Source organism: Protopterus annectens, chromosome 7.part0, assembly GCF_019279795.1.
Source record: "Protopterus annectens isolate FY-2018-M chromosome 7.part0, PAN1.0, whole genome shotgun sequence".
NCBI lineage: Eukaryota > Metazoa > Chordata > Ceratodontiformes > Protopteridae > Protopterus > Protopterus annectens.
The window spans coordinates 248901195-248927628 of NC_056739.1; the positions used below are offsets into that span (position 1 = coordinate 248901195).

The 26434-nt window shown below is 39.5% G+C and overlaps 1 protein-coding gene across 1 annotated transcript in view; it reads left to right on the top strand.

The window, feature by feature from the left end:
• The window catches only part of LOC122806377 (EF-hand and coiled-coil domain-containing protein 1-like), a 194772-nt gene that overhangs the window by 144728 nt on the left and 23610 nt on the right, over positions 1-26434 (top strand). The window contains exon 4 of the mRNA XM_044076731.1: positions 4867-5022. Within this exon, the coding sequence (XP_043932666.1) occupies positions 4867-5022 (156 nt within the window). The remainder of the gene's footprint in view (positions 1-4866; positions 5023-26434) is intronic.

The window sequence follows — 26434 nt, forward strand, 5'->3', positions numbered from 1 at the left end:
GTTGTAATGGAATGGCAATCAATGTTAACATCACCTAGGATAAGTGTTTCTTGTTTGATGTTTTCTGGTGTCCGAGATAAGATAACATCTAGGACAGAGGTGTATTGTTTCCTGGTGGAATATAAACCACAACTATACAGATTCATTTTGTATTGTTGAGGTTCAGGAACATTATTAGTATCTCAGCTTTGGAGAAGGTGGGTATACTTTTGGAATAGGGGATAATGTTAAGTATGGAAGGATATAAAAGGGCTATCCCTCCTCCTTTTTTCTGGTCGATCTATTCTATGTATGGCATAGCTGGAGGGTTTTATTTCTGTATATTTTTTGTTAGGGTTTAGCCATGTTCCTGTTAGAGCTAGTATATTTGGTATGCTGTGTTCTAGCCAGGTACAAAGGTGTTATCCTGTTGCATATACTTAAGTTAAAAGTTATAATATTTAGGTTTTTAGTGTCTTTTTTTGGATTGCATTTGCAATTGAACCTTGGTTTGGGGTGCATGTAGGATGAGGATTAGATAAGAGTACAATGAGTTGTATTTTGAAGTGGGGGTTGGTGTTAAGGGCATAATATGTGGTTTGGAAGATAAAGTAGTTGCTCTTCTGGTGTTGTAAATGTAAGGGAAAGGACGGGGAAATAGGTGAGTTGAAATGTTAGAGAAATACTTTTGTTTTTGAGGTAGGTTGGTGGTGGATGTTACTGATGTGTAGCGGTGTGAGGGTGTTTGGTGGGGTGGAGCTGTGACATCATTGGGGATTATTAGCATTGAAGTTCGGCAGGTGATGAGTATCATTCTGGAGAAGTAAAGTAATGGAGAAGAAAAACGAGAGAGAGAAAGAAATAGAAAAACTATTTAATTAAGGGGTATTTAGCAATAGGCTTTGAAAAAAAACATGTTATTTTAAACAATATATCAGGCTGACTAGACTGCCTATCTTAGCAGAATTTCAAGCCAGAAACCTAAAAAACATAAACAGCTTTAAAAATGTTATGAGGCACACCCTATGCCTACATATTTAAGTGAATTATTGTTTGAATAATCACTCAGTAAGTTTGTGGTTATGAGACAGACATCTAAATTATACACTAGTCTGGTAAACATTTCTTTCTGGTGTCTAACTTGCTAACAGCTGAATGAAAAAATTGTGTATTGTAATATGATTCAGTGGACATGTTTTGCCACATTTCATATATTCAGTTACATGACTTATAATTAAAAATATATAATAAATGGAGTACATGTCAGTTTAGCAACTGTACCAAACCACATTCTAGCTGCTGCAGAATTATTTTACAAAAGAAGGCTACATTTGGGTCATAAAGAAAAACTTGTGTTATAAATGCATTGTGAGGATTGTTGCATGAATTTATGTATGAACTCTGATTGCCTGGGAGGGTTAGAGTAGGTCGGGCTTCAGTATGTTACATAAGGATTTAGTCAAAGTTGCAAGATGCACAAAAATTCCCTTCCAAACTAATATCTGTAGCCTTTCTGGATTAAAATCATATATGGGGGTATTTTTGTTTACAGACTTGCATTGTTTGTGCTCTGCCTCTGATTTGTACTGCAATAAGGCTATAGCTGGAAAAGGGCACATACCTTAAACAAATAAAACAATACATCCTTTGTAGGCTTGTATGTTTGCTAAACGTACAGTAATGCTTTTATCAAATGACTGTTGTGAGCAATTTAAAAAAGCATTTTAAACAGGCTTAGTTTAATGAAAGTAAGACTCCTCTTATCTGCATTTCTTTCTAAAAGTGAATAATCATTTCATGACATTCGTTTTATTACCTCTGCAGTATATCCTTATGTCAAAAAGCTCATCTTGGCATCAGACATCAAAAGGCAGCCAAAGTTAAAAGAAGACATACATATGCATCACTTGATCAAATTAATTTCATAGAACTAAAATATATAGAAAATAAACTAAAACCAGAGCTGAAGAGTATTAATCTACATTCTTTGCTAAGTTATGGAGCAGTTCAAAACACGTCTATTGAAAGAGCAAAGCCTTTAGTTATTTCCATTTAACAGGTTTTGCAGATTATGGGATTAGTTCTTCTACTCTTTTTGCAAACATTTTGTTTTACCAGTCCAGCTGGTTGTGTATGTGTAACTATGCTGATTCTGAAATATTACTTACAGATGAAGTTAAGATTTCTTAAATGGAAATACTGAAGACATTTATTCCTGAAATATTTAATTCAGGAGTCTGAGAGCACAGTGCCAGAAGGATTTGAAGTTTTTGTTATGAAGAATCCAAAAATATAAGCCTATTATACATTAAAATGACGTATAAATGGCACAGTGGTGCAGCGGTAGTGTTGTCGCCTAGCAGCAAGAGGTTCTCCGGTTCGATTCTGAGCTACAGTGCTTTCTTTGCGGAGTGTGTATGTCCTCCCTGTGATCGTGTGGATTTTCTCAGGGTACACCAATTTCCTCCCATGTTATAAAGACATGCGTCTGAAGCACTTTTCCCTGGTCCTCCACTGAAAATTGGCTTTGTTCCAAGTCGGACGTTCCCGGTAAACAAATGATATAAATAAATAAATAAAAATAAACAGGTGACATATAATGAAGAAAAATTCTCCCAAGCAGGTGTACATGAGAAAGACCCTGACAATACATAGCAATCTGTACAAAAGGATGTCTACCAACTTCCCTTTTACAAGGATCATGTGGTGTGCATAAACGTAAGTAAGAAATGAAGGGTTTTTTTATTGGTAATTCAAACATTTACTGTTTATCTTGGTTGTTGAGGGGTTGCTCTTGTGACTCTTCCTTTATTGTTAGGCTATAGCATGTAATCTTAAAAACAATGTGTTTGTCATGGCATATGCAAACTGCGCTGTTACTTGCAGTAAAATAAAATCTTTCCTACAACTGAGGTCCAAAAATCAAGCTGGGACAAATACTGCCATCTCCTGGTTTTGACACAATAACAATTTCTTATGCTAATCTGTATTAGGGATGACTGTGAAAGCTCATTAATGTGGCATTCTTCATGTTGTCAACTTGTTTATTCACTCCAGTACTTTCTGACATGATTAGTGCCTTATTTAAAAAAACATATATACGTATATATATGTGTGTGTGTGTGTGTGTGTGTGTGTGTGTGTGTGTGTGTGTGTGTGTGTATATATATATATATATATATATATATGTATGTATATATATATGTATATGTATATATATATATATGTGTGTCTACTTCAGATTGCCGACATTTCAAAATGCCAACAACCATATGGCCAACAGTTTGAAATGCCAACAACCTTAAATAGTAGTGCAAACTGCTAAAACAGTGTTGAGCAGGGGAGGAAGCCACCCTGCACCCCCCACGTGGAGGGCTGCACCCACTACACTACCTGCTACTTAAATATTCTCACTCTGAGGTCACACTACAGTGCAGGAAAGGGGAATCTCCCAGTTCTGTACTGTAGTGGGATCTCCGCTATCATTTGTCGCCTTTCAAATGTTTGGTCATATGGGTGTCGAACATTTGAAATTTCGATCAAATAAAGGGCTCCCATATATAGATATATATATATATATATATATATATATATATATATATATATATATATATATATATATATACATACATGTGTGTGTGGATGTGTATGTATGTGTGTGTGTGTGTGTGTATGTGAATATATATATATATATATATATATATATATATATATATATATATATATATATATATATATATATATAGTGTGCGTGTGTGTGTGTATATATATATATATATATATATATATATATATATAAAAATTAGACTATAGGGTTTTCCTTGAAGTAGCCAGTTCATTGAAACATTTTACCGGTTGAAGTGGGTACCTTTTCTTAGAGTGTTGCCAGGGTGCTGCATTTGCAAGTCCTCTCTGTAGCATAGCTATCATTTTTAACTTTAACTCTATTACTTACAGTTGGTCTAACTATGAGGTGACAAGGCAATGCTTTGTACCCATGGAATTGCCATGGCTAGCAAGAAAAATAATTTTATTTTTGTAACAGCCTCTTGTTAATCAGCTGTGGCTCAAACTGATGTAATTTTCCACAGCTTAGCTAAATGGCCCATGGGATTAACTGGAAGCATGGTCAACAGAGATGAATGTGCATCCAGATAACAAAGGTGTAAAAGGAAGTGGTCACATTCTCCTGTGCAAAATCTAACGCCAAAAGATGCATACTCGCACGCACACACACATACACACACACACTTAAAGGTGCAAAAGGAAGTGGTTACCTACTGCTGTGCTGAATGTAGCACCAACACACACACACTTTATTTAATTCTGTGACCTTTACATGTAAAAATGTGCATCAGTACTGAATATATAAAAGATCACCTGAACTTGTATATAATGCAATAAATGTCATTTCAAATTTTGGACATTGTTTCATACCACTTCAACTTACTAATGGACCCACTGGATTACAGAAAGCATCGTGAGTAGAGATTAATGAACACCCACATACCAAAGGTTCATAAATTCATAGGATGCAAAGGGAAGTGCTTGCCTACTCCTGTACTGAACCTGTAGCCAAAATGCACAGACACACACACACAACTTATTTAATTCAATGACATTTCGATGTCAAAAGTGAATTTTGAAAACTGTGTGCATCAGTAATATATATGAAAAAGTTCACCTGAGCTTGTACGTAATGCAGTAAATGTAATTTAAAAGTGTTGACATTTTTTTATACCACAACTGATTTGCATGGAGCTCTCAGGACTATGCTTGCTATTATCACACAAGCGGGGATGCAGGCTGCATAGCTGTGCTACCTCCAATCACAACCACTGTGTAGGTATGTATCATAATGCCATGTATCATTATTTGTTTTCTTAGATGAATTCTGTGGAGAAAGAGCTACAGCTGAAGAAGGAAGAAGCAAAAATAATGAAAAATAAGCTGCAAACAGTAGAAAAGGAACAACTTCATCTATCCCTGATTGAGCAGAGGCTGATGGAAGTTTTAAAGCTTCTCCAGCAACTTAGACCCCCGGTAAGATAATCATAACACCATATTTTTATTAACTAGTAGTGATGGAGTAAGCACAAATCTGTGTTCATTTTCCAGTGCAGTGGTATAGATTGCTTTTCAGTGAACAGAACCATGATCTGATTCGTCTATGTAATCTTAAGGTTTAGTTCATGTTGAGGGATGCATACAAGACTGCTTTTGCCGTTCATTCATTCTTCAGTGCACTTTTAATCATATTCAGAACTTCAATGAGTTGAGCAGATCATATTAATTGTGTTTTTAGATATTATCTGGGAATTTTGCTAAGTCCCAAAAGATGGAGACTGAATGGCCAGAAGATTGGACTTGCATGTGATCAAGTCCTAGATGCCATTTCTTAGAATATTACCTTTTCTCTGATATATGACAATCTCTGAGTTGGTATATATATATATATATATATATATATATATATATATATATATATATATATATATATATATATAAGTTTGGGGCGTGGGGATTTAGGAGATGGCTTGCTCCCTTCTTGCAAAATGAGTTTAAAGTAGAAGAGTGATTTTTGAAGTTCACAGTTCTGCAGGTTTTCTGTCTTTTTTTTTTTTTTTCGGCTTATCGGCAGTCAGCGTTTTGAGTGCTGACATTGATGACGTTTCAATAGAGAGCCAAGAAAAAAGTCTGTTCTCAGCAATGTGGTGAAAAAGAATGTGAAGAAAGGGGGTAATCATTGTTTATGTATAGTAATGCTCAGTTAAAATTTACATTTTCATTCCTACAAAAAAGTAAAAGGATAGAACTGAAATTAATTATTCAATAAATATCTGTCCTTACCAAGTTTTACTAGCGGAGTAAACCAACCCTATAGGATGGGGAGAGAGAACTGCAAAACAACAGACTGGATAGATAAAGCTTCCCTTGAAGTTTCTTGCAAAAAAGCAGAGTTTGTACAAAATAACTTAAAGAATTAAAATACCTAGGATGACCATAAGTTACATATAATAAAATAAAAGTAATAAATACACAAACCTTCACAGTTTTTGCAGCCCTCACAAGGTTCTTCCCTCTAGGCCACTTGATCTGATGAAGCCCACCATATGGATGAAATCAAATAGCCTCCACTCTGACTAATCCACATATTTTTTCCCTTTCAAGAGTAAGGAGCCAGCATCTGTTCCCACTACCTTTTTCATTCTTTGCTGATCTGAAACACCCACCCCACCTCAGACAGACCCCGTTACCACTATTATCCTGACTACAATATGACTGACCAGGGCATCGCCCTTTAAACTTGGGGGTGGAAAGCTAGTTTTTACTAAAAATGCTGAATTGTAATGAGTTTAGTACCATTTAGTTAACACTGTTACTCTGACATTGATTTGAAGAAGTCTACAACTCTTGAAAATAGATTAGTAAAGAAAAACTCTCATCATTCATTTTAGTATTTCAATAAAGTTTCCTTTTAGTTCATCTTAACTGTATTGTTGTTTATTTTTATTCATTCAGTGATATAACTACCTGTGGTTTACTGCACAGATTTTAGGGGCTATGGGCCTTTTCTTAGCTTTTTACTTTTACATATAATAAAATGTTTTGAACTAAAAACAATACCCCAAATTGCATGACTTATTTTTGGTCATGACTTGTTATCCAATTTACGTCAAATTAAATGCTTTCATATGTTTTATTATACCTTTAATTATAATGCTACTTGTCTAGCTAAGTCATGCATCTATTTGTAAAAGCATGAACTTGTATAGAGCTCACATGCCTAAGCAAGAGTTTATAAGTAAATAGTAAGTGCAGCAACTCCCAGTTTTGAACCTTGTCTCCCCTAAGGAAGTGTCGGCAATAAACACCCTTCCACCTGTAATAGGCATACTCATCCCTCTCTGTCACTTCATCAGTTGCCAGAGCCATTAATCATACCCGGGTCGACTCAGCTGTAGTCTGCTTTATCCCTCTATGCTACTGGAATGGGCATGGGGTAAGGAGTCTTATCCTTGTAGAGCTTTTCCATCCATGACCCAGAACAAACACTTCATGCAGTGAGAATTTATCACGGAGATTCTCATTGAGAATTCACAGCACCAAAAAAAAAGCATTATGAAACAAGCCAAGCACATGCATATGGTACAACATAACAAAACGAACTGCACTTAGGGATGCATGCCTCCTCTGTCCCCACATCCAGCTTCATACTTATATGAACTCGGAGGCTGAATAGCATAAGAGGAAATGCTATTTCCTTTTCAACATGCAAGTGCACATGACAGCATGTTCTTGGAAGTGTTTCTTTTTCCATAGGTTGTACAACCTCATGTTTTTCTACAGCTGATCCGCATTTTGTTTTTATACTAAGTCACTTTTTCAGTTTCAGTTGGCTTTTTGTTCATCAGTATTTGCATGGTAACTGAATTTAACAATGAAATAGCAGATCCTCAGAAGTAGAGAGGCAACCACAGTAATGCAAAAAAAAGCATAAACAGAGGGACCATAGGAAAAACCACAAACAGTTATTTGATATCAAGAAGAAATCCCTGATGTTAGAGCTGTTTGGCAGTAACAGTAACCTTTAAAAACCTGTCCAGTCATTTAAGTGGCAAGTTAACCATGGATTATGAAGATGTACTGGTGGCCCAGGTCTATGAACACTGAATATTAAATGGTAGGAAAGGAGGTAGTGACCGTGGCAGATAGAAAATAAATATCAATTCAGGATGTGGGAGAAGCAGAAGCTATAGATAAGCACTGATAATGGACTCAGGGTGGAAGATGCTGGTGACCCTGGGATATGAAAATAAGAGGTAGCAGGGACAGTCCCTAGACAATGAAAAATAAATATGAATTTAGGGGGAAGGAGGTGGTGATGGCAATAGAAAATAGGTGCTAATCATAGATTCAGAGAATGGGATGCTAGTGAATCTGGATTATAAAAAGAAAAATCTGTGGTATCCTTCAAAGTCTCAGAAAACCCAGTATGCAACCTATATTGGGTCAAAAACAAGCCAAGAAGAAACGCTGCTATGTGGAGGGGTGTGATGTTCACTTTCTAAATTATGTTAAATGCCTAGTTTATTAGTAAAAATGTAACTGTGAAATGCATTCTACAAAATAATAAAATAGATAACCGTAGGTAGTCCACAGTTGAGTTAAAAATGGATTGTCCTTATTGAAACACACAAACAAGCGATCCTAGTTGAGTGTAATGAAATGCATCAAAAACATTCCTTATTTATAAATAATCAGGTTGTATAGAGCACGGGAGTAGTTACAGAGGGTGGTTCTGTTAAGAGCAATAAAAGTATTAAACTCATTCCTTTAGCCAAGTCCCCCTTCCCCCTTGATAGCATAGTGTAATCAGAGACTGTGCTACCTAAAACTGAAACTAGAAAGCTAGAGAAAAATTACAATCTAAGACCAGTTTATTAACACTTTGTATAGGCTAACCAAATAATCCAAACTTAGCTAATCATTTTATTAGTTTCTTAGTTAACTAACAAAAAATATCTACCACTGGACATCTATCAGCATAAATATTAATAAATATAAACAAAACCACTTTTATCAAAGATTGCTTTTGTATCAAATGAATACTTCATCAGGTCTGTCAATAACAATTTATAAAATGAACACGTATATAAATCTACAAGTAAAAACTTAAGTAGGATAAAAAACAGAACTATAATTGCTAAGGTGGAAATTCAATAATAAATGTTAAAATAAGCACTAATGCCATGGAGTTCTTTTAAAGTGTGGCATCTAACTAGAAAAAACACTTAGTTTGAATGTGTCAGTCAGAGTGCACTCAAGAGAAATGTCTCATTTGAAAAACAAATGTCCCCTTATATGTGGAACCATCAGGAATATACCATATGGGCTTAAAGGACCACTATGGGAAAAATTAAAAAAAAAAAACACTTTTTTTTTATCGTTTCATGAATTTCTACATACTGCTAATCTGTATTCATCAGTAAGTAGAAGTCACTAGTAATATTCCTGTGTTTGTAACCCTCAATGTCCTTCTGGGAGCAGACATTCTGATCAGAGCTTGCTTTCTTCTAAAGCTATACTTTCCCCATACTGCGGCAGTCGTTGGGATTATAATGCCCATGGCTGAACTGTCGCATCTCATCTCGATTCACTTAGAATGGAAGAACAGATAAGCAGTGCTAATTTTGAGAGGCTTCTCTATTAGTATCAGTTGATGTCCTTCATGGATGCATCTGCAGTCATAACAAATGGGTTGTCCTGTCGTCAGGCAGCCCTTCGGTCGGCCGGATTCCAAAGTCTGGGTCCGGCTTCGGCTGATGTTGCACTTCACCCAACGTCATCTCTGTTGGTCTTCGGGTATAAAGGCATCAGCCGACGCCATTTTCCTCAGTCTTTCTTGCCGCGTGGCGCCCGAAGCAGAAGCTGTTCGCAAGTGCCGGTCGGTCAGATCCAGAGATTACTGCTACCGAATACTACTTCGAAGACTTCTAAAAAGCTAAGTACCCCGTTGGGGACTCTTTCTTGCCTCAGCCGATGTCAGAAAAAGTCAATAACTGTTTAACTTGTGGGAAACAAATACCTCATAAAGATTTCCACTCTTACTGTCTGCCTTGCTTAGGCCCAGACCACGACGTAGCAGCCTGTTCGGCCTGTGCTTCCTTCAACCGACGAACGCTTAGGCGTTGGTCGGAGTTTGCTGAACAGTTTTTCGGCTCAGATTTTGCGTACATTATGCCATCGGATCCTCCGACTACCCAAATTGTTAAAAAAACGCAAAGAAAAAGACTGACACTCGCAGTCCGCGGTTTCGGCCAAAACCACGGTTAAGCAAGCCCCGAGTGTCTCGGTTTCGGCCGAAACCGAGAAAACTGGTCAATCTTCAGCCGAATCCATGACTACTACTGAGGCTCCTGCTACCTTACTTGAATCGGCCTCAGAAATTTTGCCTACAACTGTGGTTCCTAGTGATTTATCAGACACCATCCCTTTGGATGTCTCTACCCCAGCACGTGGTGCTGCTAGGCCTCCTGCAGCCATGTCTATTAAGGCCTTTGCCAGGGCTAAAGCAGCCAAATCTGCTAACTCAGTGCCTGTTAAGCCCCCCCTCACACAGGCCCACTTCTAGTTCACAAATGCTTACTCTGGCAGAAGATTTAATATCCTTAATTAGGGGATCCCAATCTCACCCAGACAGGGCCTCTCAGCCTCCAGAAAAGAGACCTAGAGCAGAGCCCCCCGAGCCAGTGTCCTCTGATGATTCTGCGGATGACTCGGACATTACAGACCAGCCAGAGGCTCCTTTTTCTACTTATGAAGATTCCGATGCTGAAGAATCCATTCCAGCTGCCTCTCCACCAGAGGAATTTTCCTTTGGGGAAACCTTACATGCCATGAGAGAACAATTCCAATGGCAGGGTCAAGATTTCTCAGATTCAAGGAAAAGGCTTAGGACTTTTTTGCACTTACCACAACATAGGCCCTTAGCTATACCTCCTGTACTGCCTGTTGTGGATGATGCATTTAATGATGTCTGCACTGCTCCTGATTCTTTACCTCCAGCCCCTGCCAAACCAGATAGATTTTACAGGGTGCCAGACACTCATCACCACCTATACAAGGCCCCACTTGCAGACCCCGAAACTATATCCCAGGGGCCTAAGGCAGTAGCCTCGACCACAGCAAAAAACCCTATTCCTTCTGAAAGGGAATCCAGGTCCTTAGAGAGATGGGGGGAAAAAGTTTACACCTCTGCTACTCTCTCAGCTAGAGCTTTAAACTGTCAGTTTCATATGATCCAATACCAAGAGTTTATGCTTGATCAGTTAACTAAAAAACTGTCCTCTGATGAATCTTTAGATAAGAAATATGTATTAGAAATGGTGAATAACATCCAACAGGTTAGTAACCATTCCTTAAAATGTGGCTATGATGCACTGGAGGCTTCATTTAGATCAGCCATGACTGGCACAGTGATAAGAAGGCATGCATGGTTGAAAGAACAGGTCTTACCGGATCATGTTAAAGCAAAGCTATTAGATGCTCCTATGGATAAGGCCAGTCTATTTGGTACACCTGCCCAGCAGGTAATGAAGAAAATGGAAGAAAAGGCAAAATCTGTACAAACAGTTAAAGATTTCTTACAGGTTCAGCCCCCAAGGTTTAGCAGGAACTGGCCTGCCAAAAATTGGTCCTTTCCTGACTCCACAAGATCCCAAAGGGGCAGGAATAGACGCTCTAGAGGCAGAAATCAATCCAGAGGAGGTGCCTACAGAGGACGACAGTGGCAAGGCAATAACCGAGGCACAGACACAACCACTGCCACTGCAACAGGACAATCACAGTGACTTGGCTCTGACTCCGCCTACCAGGGAGCAAATAGCAGCACCATTAGGCGGAAAGTTAGGCTTATTTTCGAAAAATTGGCACTATATCACAAAAGACAAGTGGATTTTGCAAACCATAGACCAAGGCTACCGGTTCCACTTCCACACCTTACCAGTAAAAGAGGACTGCCATACCTGCCTCCAAATCAAATAATAGAAGCTCTGCAGCAGATAGCGGAATTAACAAAGATGAGAGCTGTGGAAAGAGTACCAATAACAGAACAGGGCAAAGGATTCTACTCCAGACTCTTCCTAGTGCCAAGAAAAGAGAAAAGTTGGAGACCTATTCTCGACCTGTCCATCTTAAACACATACATCATTGTCCCAAAATTCAAAATGCTGACCCTACAGCAACTTCTTCCCATGCTGGGCAAGGAGTGTTGGCTGGTAACTCTAGATCTCAAGGAGGCATACCTGCACGTCCCCATTCGACCAAATTGCAGAAGATACCTCAGATTTCTTGCAGGATCAGAGCATTATCAATTCTCAGCATTGCCCTTTGGCTTATCTACTGCCCAGAGTATTCACAAAATGCCTGGCATCAGTAATCGCTCACTGCAGAGTACAGGGAATCCAAATTTATCCATACCTGGACGACTGCCTGTTACAAGCGGACAACAAAAGCAAGCTGACAACAGATTTACAAAGGGTCATTTACTTGCTACAAGCCCTGGGATACACAGTCAATTTACAAAAGTCAAGGCTGATACCATCCCAAACAAGAACATTCTTGGGCGCGGAATTGGACACAGTAAAACAAATGGCATTCCTAACTGCAGAAAAACAAAAAGAGCTCCCTCTTTACTTCTTGGCATTAACAAAGCAGAACAAACTAACAGCAAGAAAAGTTCTGCAGGCCTTGGGCTTCATGGCATCATGCATAATCTTGGTCCCACATGCCAGACTGCATATGAGAAAGCTACAGTGGTACCTAAAGAATTTATGGTCTCAGCACAGGCACAGCTTAGAAACAGAAATACCACTAATCCCATGCCTAAAACAGGAGTTCCTATGGTGGGCTCAAGCATGCCAGTCAAACCCAGGCTTACCCTTCCACAACTTTCGAGCAAGCCAAACCATCACAACGGACACCTCAGACCTAGGATGGGGGGCGCACATGTTGGACAAATGCATACAAGGATTGTGGACTCAAGACCAGCTGCACCTGCACATAAACCAAAAAGAAATGCTGGCAGTAAAACTGGCAATCCAAAAATTCAGACCATTCCTCAAAGAAGGCCATTTGATGATAAGGACAGACAACACCACAGTCATGTGGTACATCAACAAACAGGGAGGCACTCATTCATACCCCCTATGCAGAATGACTTTGGACCTTTGGAATCTGGCTCTCAGCTACAACATCCAGTTACAGGCAATATTTGTGCTGGGAAAAGAGAACACCCTAGCAGACATGTTAAGCAGAACCACCTCGGATGCTCACGAATGGATGCTACACCCGGACATCTTCAAGGCCATCACAAAGAAATGGGGAATGCCACAAATAGATCTATTCGCTTCCCCACTCAATCACCAGCTCAAAAATTCTGCACAAGGACATTCCACCCACTTGCATGGAAGGTGGACTCTCTATCCTTCAGCTGGAAAGGCCTGACAGCATATGCATTTCCACCTCTTCCCTTGATGCACAAGGTACTACTGAAAATCAAAGAGGAACGTCCAAGGATAATCCTGATAGCTCCGAACTGGCCAAGACAACACTGGTACCCATTGCTGAGGAGCATGTCTCGGGAGAAAATGTGGTCAATACCCCTGATGCCTTTGATGTTAACTCAGAACAACTACAACATCATGCATCCAAACCTAAAAACCCTGCAACTGACTGCCTGGAACATCACATAGCAGCAACTAACCCAGACCTTTCCCAAAGGGTTAAAGACATTATCCTTGAAGCCCGCAGACCTTCAACAAGAAGGAACTATGCAGGAAAATGGAAAAGGTTTGTCATTTGGAGTACTGAAAGAGGAAAAGATGTGTCGAACATAGATATTGCTAACATTCTGGAGTACTTGGCAGAGCTTCTACATACAGGCCTGTCCTATTCCTCCATCAAGATACATGCATCAGCTATTTCAGCAGAATACAGCTTTGATCCACCTGTCTTTTCACATCCTCTGCTCAGGCAGTTCCTCAGAGGGATCAAGAATGTAAAACCTCCTAGGAAACCACCATTACCAGCATGGGACTTGAACTTTGTGCTAGAAAAGTTGACACTCCCTCCGTTTGAACCAGCAGCAACAGCAGATCTACAACACCTGTCATGGAAAACTGCTTTCCTACTGGCAATTACCTCAGCAAGGAGGGTTTGAACTACAGGCCTTAATGGCAGTGCAACCCTTCCTAATCTTCCATCAAGATAGGGTGTCCATGAGAACTAATCCTACATTTATGCCTAAGGTGGTATCCAGAGTGTCTTTAAACCAGGCAATCCACCTACCTACCTTCTTTCCCAATCCACAAAACAGGGGGGAAAGAATGCTGCATACCTTGGATGTACATAGACAGTTACGCTACTACCTGGACAGAACCAAAAGTAACAGAAAAACTGACCAGCTTTTTGTAGCCTATGCAACAGGAAGGGAAGGAAAAGCAATTTCCAAACAGACAATCTCCAAATGGATAGGAAATTGCATAAGATTCTGTTACTCCAACCATGGAAAACCAATTCCACAGAACATAAGACCTCATTCTACAAGGGCTACAGCCACTACCACAGCTTTCTTACGAGGAGTGGCAACCAAGGACATTATTGAGGCGGCTACTTGGACCTCCGTGCATACATTTGCCAAGCATTATAATTTACCTCTATACTCTAGATCCCGAGCAGGGTTTGCCACTGCTGTACTGCAAGGGATCCTAACTACACCATAATTTTTCTTCCTCCTCCCTTAGTTTGGCTATGGTATTCTACCCATTTGTTATGACTGCAGATGCATCCATGAAGGACATAGTACAGTTTTGTACCTACCATAAATGTAGATGTCCGAACTGGATAGCATCTGCAGTCAGGATTGCCCTCCCTCCTTCCCCTCTGTGGTACTCCTAGGGTATTTACCCTCCTAATAGCTAGCTGGGGGGGAGTCTCTTATGGTGTATTTGTTTGTATATATGTACATACATGCTTATTTTTTGTGTTTGCCTTCTACTTTTTGGAAACATTGGCATTTATCCAAAATTTAGCCTTCCAAGAGGGCAACTGGCATCTGGGGCAAGAAACACTGAGGAAAATGGCGTCGGCTGATGCCTTTATACCCGAAGACCAACAGAGATGACGTCGGGTGAAGTGCGACATCAGCCGAAGCCGGACCCAGACTTTGGAATCCGGCCGACCGAAGGGCTGCCTGACGACAGGACAACCCATTTGTTATGACTGCAGATGCTATCCAGTTCGGACATCTACATTTATGGTAGGTACAAAACTGTACTTTGTTCTGCAGTGCCTCTTACAGATGTTTTTCCTGCTGATGTGTTACACATTCAGAAATATATAGATGTTTTTCCTGCTGATGTGTTACACATCCAGAAATATATAGATGTTTTTCCTGCTGATGTGTTACACATCCAGAAATATACAGATGTTTTTCCTGCTGATGTGTTGCACATCCAGAAATAAATAATGTTTTTCCTGCTGATGTGTTACATATCCAGAAATATCAACTTGTTGCTGAAATAACAGATGTTTTTATGGCGATACGGCTTCTGTGTAATTCAATTCCTTCTCAAGTTACTCCTCCCCTTTTCTCTCGTCGGTAAGCCACAGTATCCCATTTCCTGCCCTGTAAGGTTTAGTTAATTAGTTACATATGCATAATAATAGACATCAGACAGAACTGTGTGTTGTGCCAGTAAAAGTGTTCCCTCGTCTGTCTTCATATTCATGTCATCTGAGTAGCACGTTCACAGTAAATAATGATGCAAAATGCTTGCATGTCCTTAACATGCAGGAGTCCAAGTATTCCAGAATCTGTGTTCTGCTCAGTTTATTACAATTTATATTGGCTACTCACAGCTGTTGATATGACCACAGTTGCTAAGGATATCTGCTCAGGGCACCCAAAAATTGTGATGTTGTCCTTGCCTTTTAATTAACTTCTTCCAGGACCATCGAGCATGCAGAGGATACCATCATCTCCACATGGTAAGCCAAACATTTTTGTCAGTACTGATGAGCAATTCAGATAAATATTTTAGTGCATGATGTTGATGTCAGGACTGTTGCATATATTGCTGTATTGCCTAATAGTGGCAGCACTGTTATTTTGTTAGCATATATTGGAGTGTAGTAGTTTAGGTATTAATGTTTCCTGTGTTTTTGCTTATCGCAGGTGATTTTGCCAGTGGAAGTGTGAGACTTCTACCACCTGATGTCAAAGTATCAGGAGACTCAGATGATGATGATGGCCAGACAGAGGCACAAGTTGGGGGTTGCAGAGGTTGAATCGAACACTGAGGTTGGCATAAGGCATCCCCTGAAATTCCATTGGACATGGACACAGCCAGTAGGCCTATGCCTACCCATCCTATGAGCCACAGATATTGGACAAGGTGGAGTGTGAGAAAATTGATCAGGGAAGTGTGGTTACTGTGACTTCAGTACCTGTTGTCTCTGGTCGTAACCAAAGTGTGGGCTAGGTACCACACAAGGGCCTTGTTAAGGATGCTTGGAGGAGTTCTGCTGTCCATCCTCCACCTGATCCAGGTGGCTCTTTCTGTGCCACTCAATGTATGTATATGACTGTCATAGAGCCACAGGCATGTTCCTATAGGTGCTCCAGAAAAATGTTTAGGATTGTAGATGTGGCACATCTTCATAAGCATAAGTCAGCCACATCATCTGCTGTTAGCCAATGTGGCCATGTCCAATCATGCTCCCATAGTGGCAGTACTTCCACTGCTCTGTCAGTGGGTGAGCTGTCCACCCCAGATGTGGCAGGCTATGGGGTCATGGTCCTTGATGTACTCATGAAGGGAGGTCATCCAGCAGACATCAGTCACATTCAGGTAGAAGCAGTGTATCTGACCATGGGCATGCATGAGCCAGTGCAAATCCGGGCAGAGCCATTTTTCATGGACGGGGATGGCAACAATGACCTGCCACCTCTACCAAGCACTGCTCACACCTGTCAAACATATCAAGATGTATAGCTAGCACAGAGCTTGGCTGTGTTCATGCAGACACTCACAAGCCAATTTAACCTGGAGGACCCCCTACAGATAACAGTTACATGGTTCAGTGGTGCAGCTTAAAAGTCGTGTTGTCTCACAGGCCCATTTGTTGGTTTATCTAAATGTCTGTCTGCTTTCTTTCTTTCTCACACACACTTGCTGACCTTTTGTCAGCTGAGGTGTCTTGCCCCCTCAACACCCTGGGCAAGTGATGATAAATGTTTTGTATCTTTTGGATTCAAGAATACATAAGCTTTGTGCCTAATGCTCAGGGTGTATAGCTGGCTTACTCCTTAGTATCTACATTTCTGATATTGAATTGGTAATTATACCTTTGACTTGTATTAGACAGTTGATAGCATCAAAGTTTTCCATCTTTATTGTTAATGCTCTTGTGAGGGTTGTGAAGTCTGAAACTGCAATGTGTGTATCATTACTTTCTAACTTCTGTCTTTAATGATTTTCCAGTACAAACATATGGTGCCAAACTGAAAGCATGCAGTGACCATCACTGCTTTTGAGAGGTATAACTGTGTGAATCTCTGACACCTGAGGCCTACTATTTAATAGTGAACACTTACAAGTTAAATATGTCTCTGCTGTCACATGTTAAGGTCATTTTTTTTACAAATAACCCTTTTACTTGCTTACACTACCAAGTATCAACATGCAAGGATATGTCAGTCAATCATATTATTGCACAATGCACTTCAGGTTCAACATTGACTTGCAAGTCCAGCAATTCAACAGTTTTAGTTCATGGCTGAGACTGTATGATGCAAACAATACACAGTCAATGCATGAGTATGTAAAGGTTGTGAGTGCTGCCTGGCATCAATGTTACTATATCTTTGCGTGTAGGAGGAAGGTTTTAAGCCCATGGGTAGTGAATGACTGTGCTGTGTGTTGTCTGTTAGCTAATGTGAGGGCATACTGAGCATGTCTGTCTGCCTACACCCACAGCAGCTGCTGGTTCCCCCTCTGACCCCTCATCTGCTTGTGGCTGTGGTGACGGTATGTGTGCTTCTTCCCCTTGCTGATTTTGCTGAAGCTGTTTTCTCAGGATGATGTTGTGTAACATGGCACATACTGTGAATATACAGTAGTACATGTCCATGGATAGTACTGCAGGGCTCCCCCAGATGTATCTGGGCACCAGAACCGCGACTTCAGCAGCTCAAACCCACAACACACGTGTGCCTCATTATGGAGTTTTTCAGCAGGTGTGTGTGCATTTCTGATGGGTATTATCATCCACAGTTCTAATACATAAGCTGCATCCCCCAGTAAATGACTCTGTGGAATATCATCCCCTAGTGAACAGTTGAGGTGTGCCAGATATGTCAGTTGTGGTAACTGCCAGGGTTGCCAGCACACACATTCAAGATGATTCCCTTGGCATTACACATGACTTGGCAGTTAATAGAGTGCAAGCCCTTTCTGTTAATGTACAGCCTTCACTGCTCCCTGGGTGGTGCCTCAATTTCTATATGTGTACAATCCATGATCCCCAGTACTTCAGGGTAGTGTGCTACAGGGTAGAACTCCTGCATGTTTCTGACCCTATCCTCAGGAGTGCAGAGACGATATATGTGGTCATTGACATGTAGCATAGCATTCAGGAATTGATGGAGGATCCTGGATGTTGATGCTTGTGACTCTCCCACATGTCCCCTGTTGGTTTCTGAAAGGTACCTGTAGCTAAGATTCTAGTGCTACACATACCTTAATTTCCATCTTGGATGGGTTCCTGTCGGTTTGCCCTGGCTGTGAGCTGAGGACAACAGAGGTCGCAGAGTTTCTGTAATGTCTCTCTATCCATCTTGTAGTGCTCTACAATTTCTACATCATGTTGATTGTGATATGTTAAATAGGGTCTGAAAACTCTTCTCCTTCTTGGCTGTGGCCTATTAGCAGCAGCAGACTTAGACTTTAGCCTGTTGCACATACACATGAATTAAAGCAACAACAGCCCCTAACATTGTTTCTATGTAGACTCTTTTCTGTGGCTGTATTCCAGTAAGCTTTGGAATTTGCAGGGAAAACCAGCACAGAGTCTACACAGTTGCTTTATAGCATGTTTAACAGCTCCTCCATCTTGGATTAGTTGGTTAGCTGTTTATGCTGTAAGTAGCATGCCATGGTGTTTACCTTGTTTGCGTGGCTGTACACACTGTGTGGAGCCACTTAATGAATCCAAAAAAGTCTGTTACCTTGTAGGTTTTATGTAATCTGGCTGTGTATCTATAGCTGCCTTTGTATTGCAAATTTAGTACTTTTTCAATTCACTTTCTTCTTTTTGACCAGGCAAAAGTTATGAGATTGATATGTATATATTCATATCCTAAGTAATAGATGGAGTTTATTCCTTAACTTAAGGTCATGTGTACATACAAAATGTAAGACACCAGTTTTCAGTACTCTGTGGAATATATATCTTACTGTTCTTTAGCACATAACATAGATCCTTCAGTAACTCTTAACATTTAGTCATTGATATTTATCTTGTCTCTCAAAACCAGACAAGAAGAATCTCTAACAGAAGCTACAAAATATAGGCATGATTAACATCTGAAGGCTTTTTGAAAGCTTTAGAGGTGAAAAATAAATAAATAAATAAATTTAAATCTCAGTTAATAGCAGTCTCTCTTACAATGAAAACCAATGCAACATTAACTCCAAATACAAAAAAGATAGTCACCCAAACCAATGTAGAAGCTGGCCACATAAACCACGTTTCCAAGGTTATTTCAAAACATTTATGTGTGAGCACTTTCACAGATGGACAAACTGTTTCATCAGACATGCATTAACTTGTATATTTATATCACCTTCAACTGATAAAATTGTAAAAACAAGCAATTGATTTTTCATGTAACAAGCCTATTCATATGAAAAATAAACTTAAAAAATAAGACTTAAAAAAGATTTTAAAAATACATATGAAAAATGTATATAATACATATGAAAAATATATATAAAAGGCATTTTCTATGCAAATAAAAAGCCAATTGAAGCTCATCATATTTATATCCTACTTATGTATGCCTAGCTTTAAGACTAGATTTTATGAAAGTTTTATCATTCAAGCCTTTACCTCTACTGGTTCTCATTCTGATAATCTTCTTCTTCTTTCGGCTGCTCCTGTTAGGGGTCACCACAGCAGATCAACTGTTTCCATTTCTTTCTGTCCTCTGCATCTTGCTCTGTCACACCAACCACCAGCATGTCCTCTCTTACCACATCCATAAACCATATCTGAGGCCGCCCTCTTTTCCTGTTACCTGGCAGCTTCATCCTTAGCATCTTTTTCACATTATACTCTGCAATCCCTCCTCAGCACATGTCCAAACCAATGTAATCTTGCCTCTCTGGCTTTGTCTCCAAATCTTCCAACCTGGGCTGACCCTCTAATATACTTATTCCTAATCCTGTCCATCCTCATCACACCCAGTGCAAATCTTAACATCTTCAACTCTGCCACGTCAAGCTCTGACTCCTGCCTTTTTGTCAATGCCTCTGTCGCCAACCCATATAACATAGCTGGTCTCACTACCCTCTTGTAGACCTTCCCTTTCACTCTTACTGGTACTCGTCTGTCACAAATCACTCCTGACACTCTTCTACACCCACTCCATCCTGCCTGTACTCTCTTCTTCACCTCTCTTCCACACTCACCATTACTCTGAACTGTTGATCCCAAGTACTTAAACTCATCCACCTTTGCCACCTCTACTCTCTGCATCCTGCATCCTCACAATTCCTCTATCCTCCCTCTCATTCACATACATATATTCTGTCTTAGTCCTGCTGACCTTCATTCCCCTTCTCTCTAGAGCATATCTCCACCTCTCCAGGGTCTCCTCCACCCACTTCCTACTCTCACTACAGATCACAATGTCATCTGCAAACATCATAGTCCATGGGGACTCCTGTCTGATCTCATCTGTCAACCTGTCCATCACCATTGCAAATAAGAAAGGGCTCAGAGCTGATCCTTGATGTAATCTCACTTCCACTTTAAACACATCCATCACTCCCGCCATAGACCTCACCACTGTCACACTACCCTTGTGCATATCCTGTACCACTCTTACATACTTTCTCTGACACTCCCGACTTCCTCATACAATACCACAACTCCTCTCTAGGCACCCTGTCATATGCTTTCTCTAAATCCACAAAGACACAATGCAACTCCTTCTGACCTTCTCTGTACTTCTCCATTAACACTCTCAGAGCAAACATCGCATCTGTAGTGCTCGTTCCTGACATGAAACAATACTGCTGATCACTAATCATCCCCTCACTTCTTAACCTAGCTTCCACAACTTTTTCCCATAACGTCATGCTGTGACTGATCAGTTTAATCCCTCTGTAGTTACTACAGCTCTACACATCACCCTTATTCTTAAAAATTATTCTGATAATACATTTCAATATTATAAGTATGTGCCCTAATTTGGTCAAGTAACCTTCTGTTTCTTTTGCCTATATAAAAAAGGTAAACATGTTTAACACTATGCCAAATATACTAAATGAAAGGTCTTAACAGTTTGCATAAACTCTAAATTCCAGTTTCCCTGTGTCTGGATGTTTAAATTTAATAGAGGTATCTATATACCCACAATAATTACATTTAGAGCAAGGGTAAGTCCCATATACTTGTGATGAATCTAAAGATCTTTCAGTTGTTCTTGGGTAACATAGCATCCTTTTTAAAGATTTCTGATTCTTAAAAACAAAATTAGGTTTATTGCCAACTATGGATCTAATCTCAGAGCCCAATAATAGTATCTTCCAGTGTTTCCTCACAATATCTTCTATTTGTCTCACGTTACTGGAGTAGACCAGAGGTACTCTCATAGATGGAATATTCCCCTGCTAAACTGGTCTGTCCCATGGGCTTTCAGAGTTTCCCTTGGGTACTCCTCAAATCTGGTACCCTTTCTAAGATATTATCAACATTTTAAATATTATATCCCCTGTCTTTAAATCTGTTTTGTAGTCCACTTAATTCTTATAAGAAGCCCTCTTTGCTGGCATTTAACCTAGATGTTCTCATCCCTTGACCTTTAATGATATTTCTAAATATATGTGTGGGGTGCATACTCTGTCAGTGTAGGAACATGTTTTAATAACATGTTTTCCTAAACACCCTAGTGTCCAGTAGACCATTTGAACTTTGTGAGATGGTGACATCCAAGAAATTTACCTCTGTGAAAGATTTATACATACTAAACTTCAAGAAACAGGTGCTGGTATTTATATATTCATAAAATGCCAATAATCCATCATCACTCTCTTCCCATACCATAAATAGATCATCCACGAATCTTCAATAAAAAGTAAAACATCATTTATAAGGTGCAATCAAAATGTGTTCTTCCTCCCATAGAGCCAAAACAATATTGGCATAGCTATTGGCACTGGAAGTGCCCATAGCTGCACCATCTCTCTGTAGATATAAAGTATGTTCAAACATAAAGACGTGAAATATTTTCAAGTATAATTTCCATAAAAAGATATAGTAAATCTATAAACTTAATTTCATTATGGCTATGTTTCACAGATAGCTTTTCTGCATATTGATACCCACAGTGTTTGGTATCACTATAAACAATGACTGCACATCAAAAGTGAGAAGAATACAGTTGGCTACATCAGTACATTCTCCCACAAACTTATGCAAATCATTTAAAAATTGCTCTGTATCTCTAAGAACAAACACATTCTTATCTAAAATAGGTCTGAGGTGTTTTTCAATAAAGATTGATAATGATTCTGTGCAGCAGCTCCTACCAGCCACAGTGGGCCTGAATGGGTGGTAACAACAGATCTTTATGGATCTTGGGAAGACCCTGTATCACAGGGATCAGAGGTTCACTTGTGACCAGATAATTGTAAAAGTCTATACTGATAGTACCACATAATAAAGAGTACATTAAGGTGTCAGTCACCTTTCTCACCATTCTATCCACATACTCTCTTGTCACTCTTTCATAGGTTTTAGTATCACTTAACATTTAGTTCATTGAATAAATATAAAAATCACGATCCATAACTACTATGGGCCTACCTTTATCTGCTGGCCTTATAACAACAGAGATGTCATTACATAAGGTTGCAAGTGCTAAGCTTTCATCTCTACTTAAGTTTCTAAATAACTTCCCCTGCTTCCTCTCATCAAACAAATTAATTTCATCTTCACAAATTCTCTCAGAAATCCCTAAAATATAGTTATTTAATGGAGTGTTGGAGTATAGGTGCTAGGTTTTTGAAACTTGTTTAAATTACTGTTATTACATTCAGAGTCTTTAAACTGTAATTTCAACGTGACATTGCTGGTAAATAATTTTAAATCAGTAACACTATCAGTTAACACTAGCAGTTATTTCTGCTTTCTGTGCCGGTATATAGTTCATACCTTATTGAAGCAGTGAGATTTCGTATTCTGAGTGAACCATTTATCTAATCCGCTATCTACAGTCTTTGGTGATGTAACATTAAACAAAACCCAGGAAATAATAAATTATCTTATTGAAAAAAAAAAGCGCATAAATTAAATATGCAGTTTATCTAAGAAAAATCTCCACCTTCATTAATGTTTTTTCATCTCTTTTAATGAAAGGCATTACAGTCTTCCAAGAATACTTCTTTCTTGTACTTATTGGGGCACTAGGTATGTGTGTGAGCACATGCACAAGTGTATGGCTGTGTGTCGTGCATTTGTATGAATATACATATGTATACAAGTCCCTGTCGTAGCATTGAAACTTCATTTCACTGAATCTCAAATGGAAATATAATTTCATTGAAAACTCATTTCACTAAAATTTTCTCCATGAGAAGAAATATATCATAAAAACATATTTGCGGGGGGAGGAGAGTAAGCCACTTGCAACCCCCACATCAACTCCATGATCACACAACCATAAAGGAAAAGAAAAATACCACTACACATTGAATCAGTACTTGAGAGCAAACACATCTACAGATCTGGGGGGGGGGTGCAACATAATGCTGACCATCACACTTCACACACAAGTTCTAGACTCACTTCCCTAATTACTCCTATGACAAGAAATGACACCATTTCATGCTTTCTGTGCATTTCTACACTTTTCAGTGAAATGAGTTTTCAATGAAATGTGTTTGACCATTTGAGTTTCAGTGTTGTGATAGGGACTGATATATAGATAGAAATAGATAGATATACATATACATATAGATATAGATAGATACATGTGTGTATATTTACGTATATATGTGTGTGTGTATGTATGTGTTTACATACACATACACACACACACACACACACACACACACACACACACACACACACACACACACACACACACAGTAGATTTTATTATATATATATAGCACCAAGGTTGCATGTACACAATTCCTAGTTCCACTGCACTATAAAGATAGAAACAAACTACAAACAAGCCAGCACAAATCAGAAAAAGGAAATTCTTGCTTTCGTGGGAGAAAATTTTGCAAGTGGTAATTTCACTAAATAAAAGGCTTTTCCCATAAGTATCTGCAGACAAATATAAACAGTACAAGTTCTCAGAAGCACATGACCATACTCAAGCAACATACTAGGATACAAACAGCACTAGGATAAAATATACGTAGTTGACATCTACCCTTCATCTAAGCCACAAATCCGTAACAAAAATATAAACAAACATATGCCTTATTGTGATCAAAATTATCACAATAAAACAATGGCAAAAGCATAATACAAATGCATCACTCAAAGGTATAAACAAAAAAACACTGCCATCTGCTAATGGAATCAGAAATCACATCTGCAAATACTATTCAAATTCAGAAAACAAGAACAACACAGAGGCAAATAGTGTGATTCATAGGTTAATAGGACAATACTAGGCTATTGCCCTGGAGGCCCTTATATGCCTAGCCAAGACTTTTACCCATGTTCCCACAAATTCAGCACCTGTTTTCCCTGTTCAGCAGGGACACAGGTGGGATCCCAGAGGTATATTTTCTATTTCCCTTCCAGTTGTCCAGGTTCTTCTTAAAGAGGGCTAGTGAGGTACTCTGCTTGACATGGAGAGGAACTCTATTCCACAGATGGGTGAGTTGTTGGGACACAGATCTATCCCACCCAGTTCTGTTAATGTCACAGACCAGGTTCAGACCTTGTATGCAGTTTGCGCAAGTGATGTTTGACTTACAGATGTGCAGCAACTCCATCAAGACTGAGTCTGAGACGGCCTTGTATGCCAGACACAGGTCACCTCTGAGCACTCTGTATGAGATTGAATACAGGGACAGGGCTTTTAGTCTATCTGTATAGGATAGGTTTTTGAGTCCCTGGATTTTCCTGGTCAGGAAACTCTGTAGTTTCTCCAACTGTTGCATGTGCTTGGCAAGCTACATGCCAAAGGGGGCTTTGCACTCAATAATGGGTCTGATAATGGGGGGAGTGCAAGGGATGTTATGACCTTCTTGTTCCTGGATGAAATACACTTACTTATGAGGTTGTCCATGTAGAAAGCCTTCTGTACAACGGAGGTAACATGGTGGTCAAAAGTCAGGTTGCCATCAACCTGGCTGCCCAAGTCAACATTCATAAATACTTAACCTGGTATGTATATCCATGGTCACAAAAACCAAGTCCTCCCAGACAAAAGAAATCACTGTTGGCACACAATGAAAAAAAAAACACAAACATGATTCTCCTGAAATAACACAGCCTTAACAACACTGACATTCACCTGAGCAGACAAGATCTACTAACTCACAAAACTGTAAAACAGAGGTAATCCAGAACGCTCAAGTCATGTCTGGTATCCCATCTGTCAACCAGATGGTGACAGGACTAACAGGAAACAGAGTACAAAGGGTTAGTCCAGATACAATCTCTTTAGCTAGCAGATCTAGGAGACTCTTGGATTAATGTATTCCTGTGGGAGGAATAAAAATGTCTTGTTGAAGTTTCAAGTAATTTGTTCAGTTAAATAGGTAGATGGATCAGTATTCTTGTAAAGCAGCAATACAGAGCAAATACCTTGCACTCTAGCAAAGCTTAGAGCAGCTAGTTTGCATGTTAAGTGTTAATACCTACAGATTTAGTAAAATTCAATGGGTCTATATTAGAACATCGAAGTTTCAAAACTTCAAATGTTCTAATATCGAACCCTATTCAGCGAAAGCTGAAAATATCGAAGTAACAGAAAATGGAATTTTTTCCTAGAGAAAGAATTCGGTTGTCTGTTTCTGTTGCTTCGGTATTTTCAGTTCTGTGGTGGAAAGTTACGTGTCTGGTTCAGGTAAGTGTGCAATTGAGTGCAGGTTAGGTTAGTTAGGGTTAGAGTGCGGGTTAGTTAGGTATGTGTGCGATTGTGTGGACGTGAGTGTTAGGGCAGGTTAGGTGAGTTAAGGTTAGGGTGCGGGTTAGGTATGTGCACGATTGTGTGGACTTGAGGGTTAGGGTGGGTTAGGTGACTTAGGGTGCGGGTCAAGGGTGGGTTAGGTGACTTAGGGTGCGGGTCAAGTAAGTGTGAGATTGTGTAGATGTGAGGGTTAGGGTGGGGTAGATGAGTTAGGGTTAGGGTCCGGGTGAGCTGAGTGTGTGATAGTGACGGACCTTAGGGTTAGGGTTTGGGTTAAGGTAAGTGAATAGTTAGTGGTGTGTGTATAGTTTAGTGTAGGGTTAGGTGAAAGATTTTAGGTGTATGTGTGTGGATTGCTGTTTGTTTGATGTGCTTGTGTTGTGTGTATGTGTTTTGGAACAGCAAAATTTTTCCCTAAGAAAAAATTTGCTGTTCTGTATGTTCGATGTTTTCAGCTTTCACTGAATAAGGTTCGATATTAGAACATTCGAAGTTTTGAAA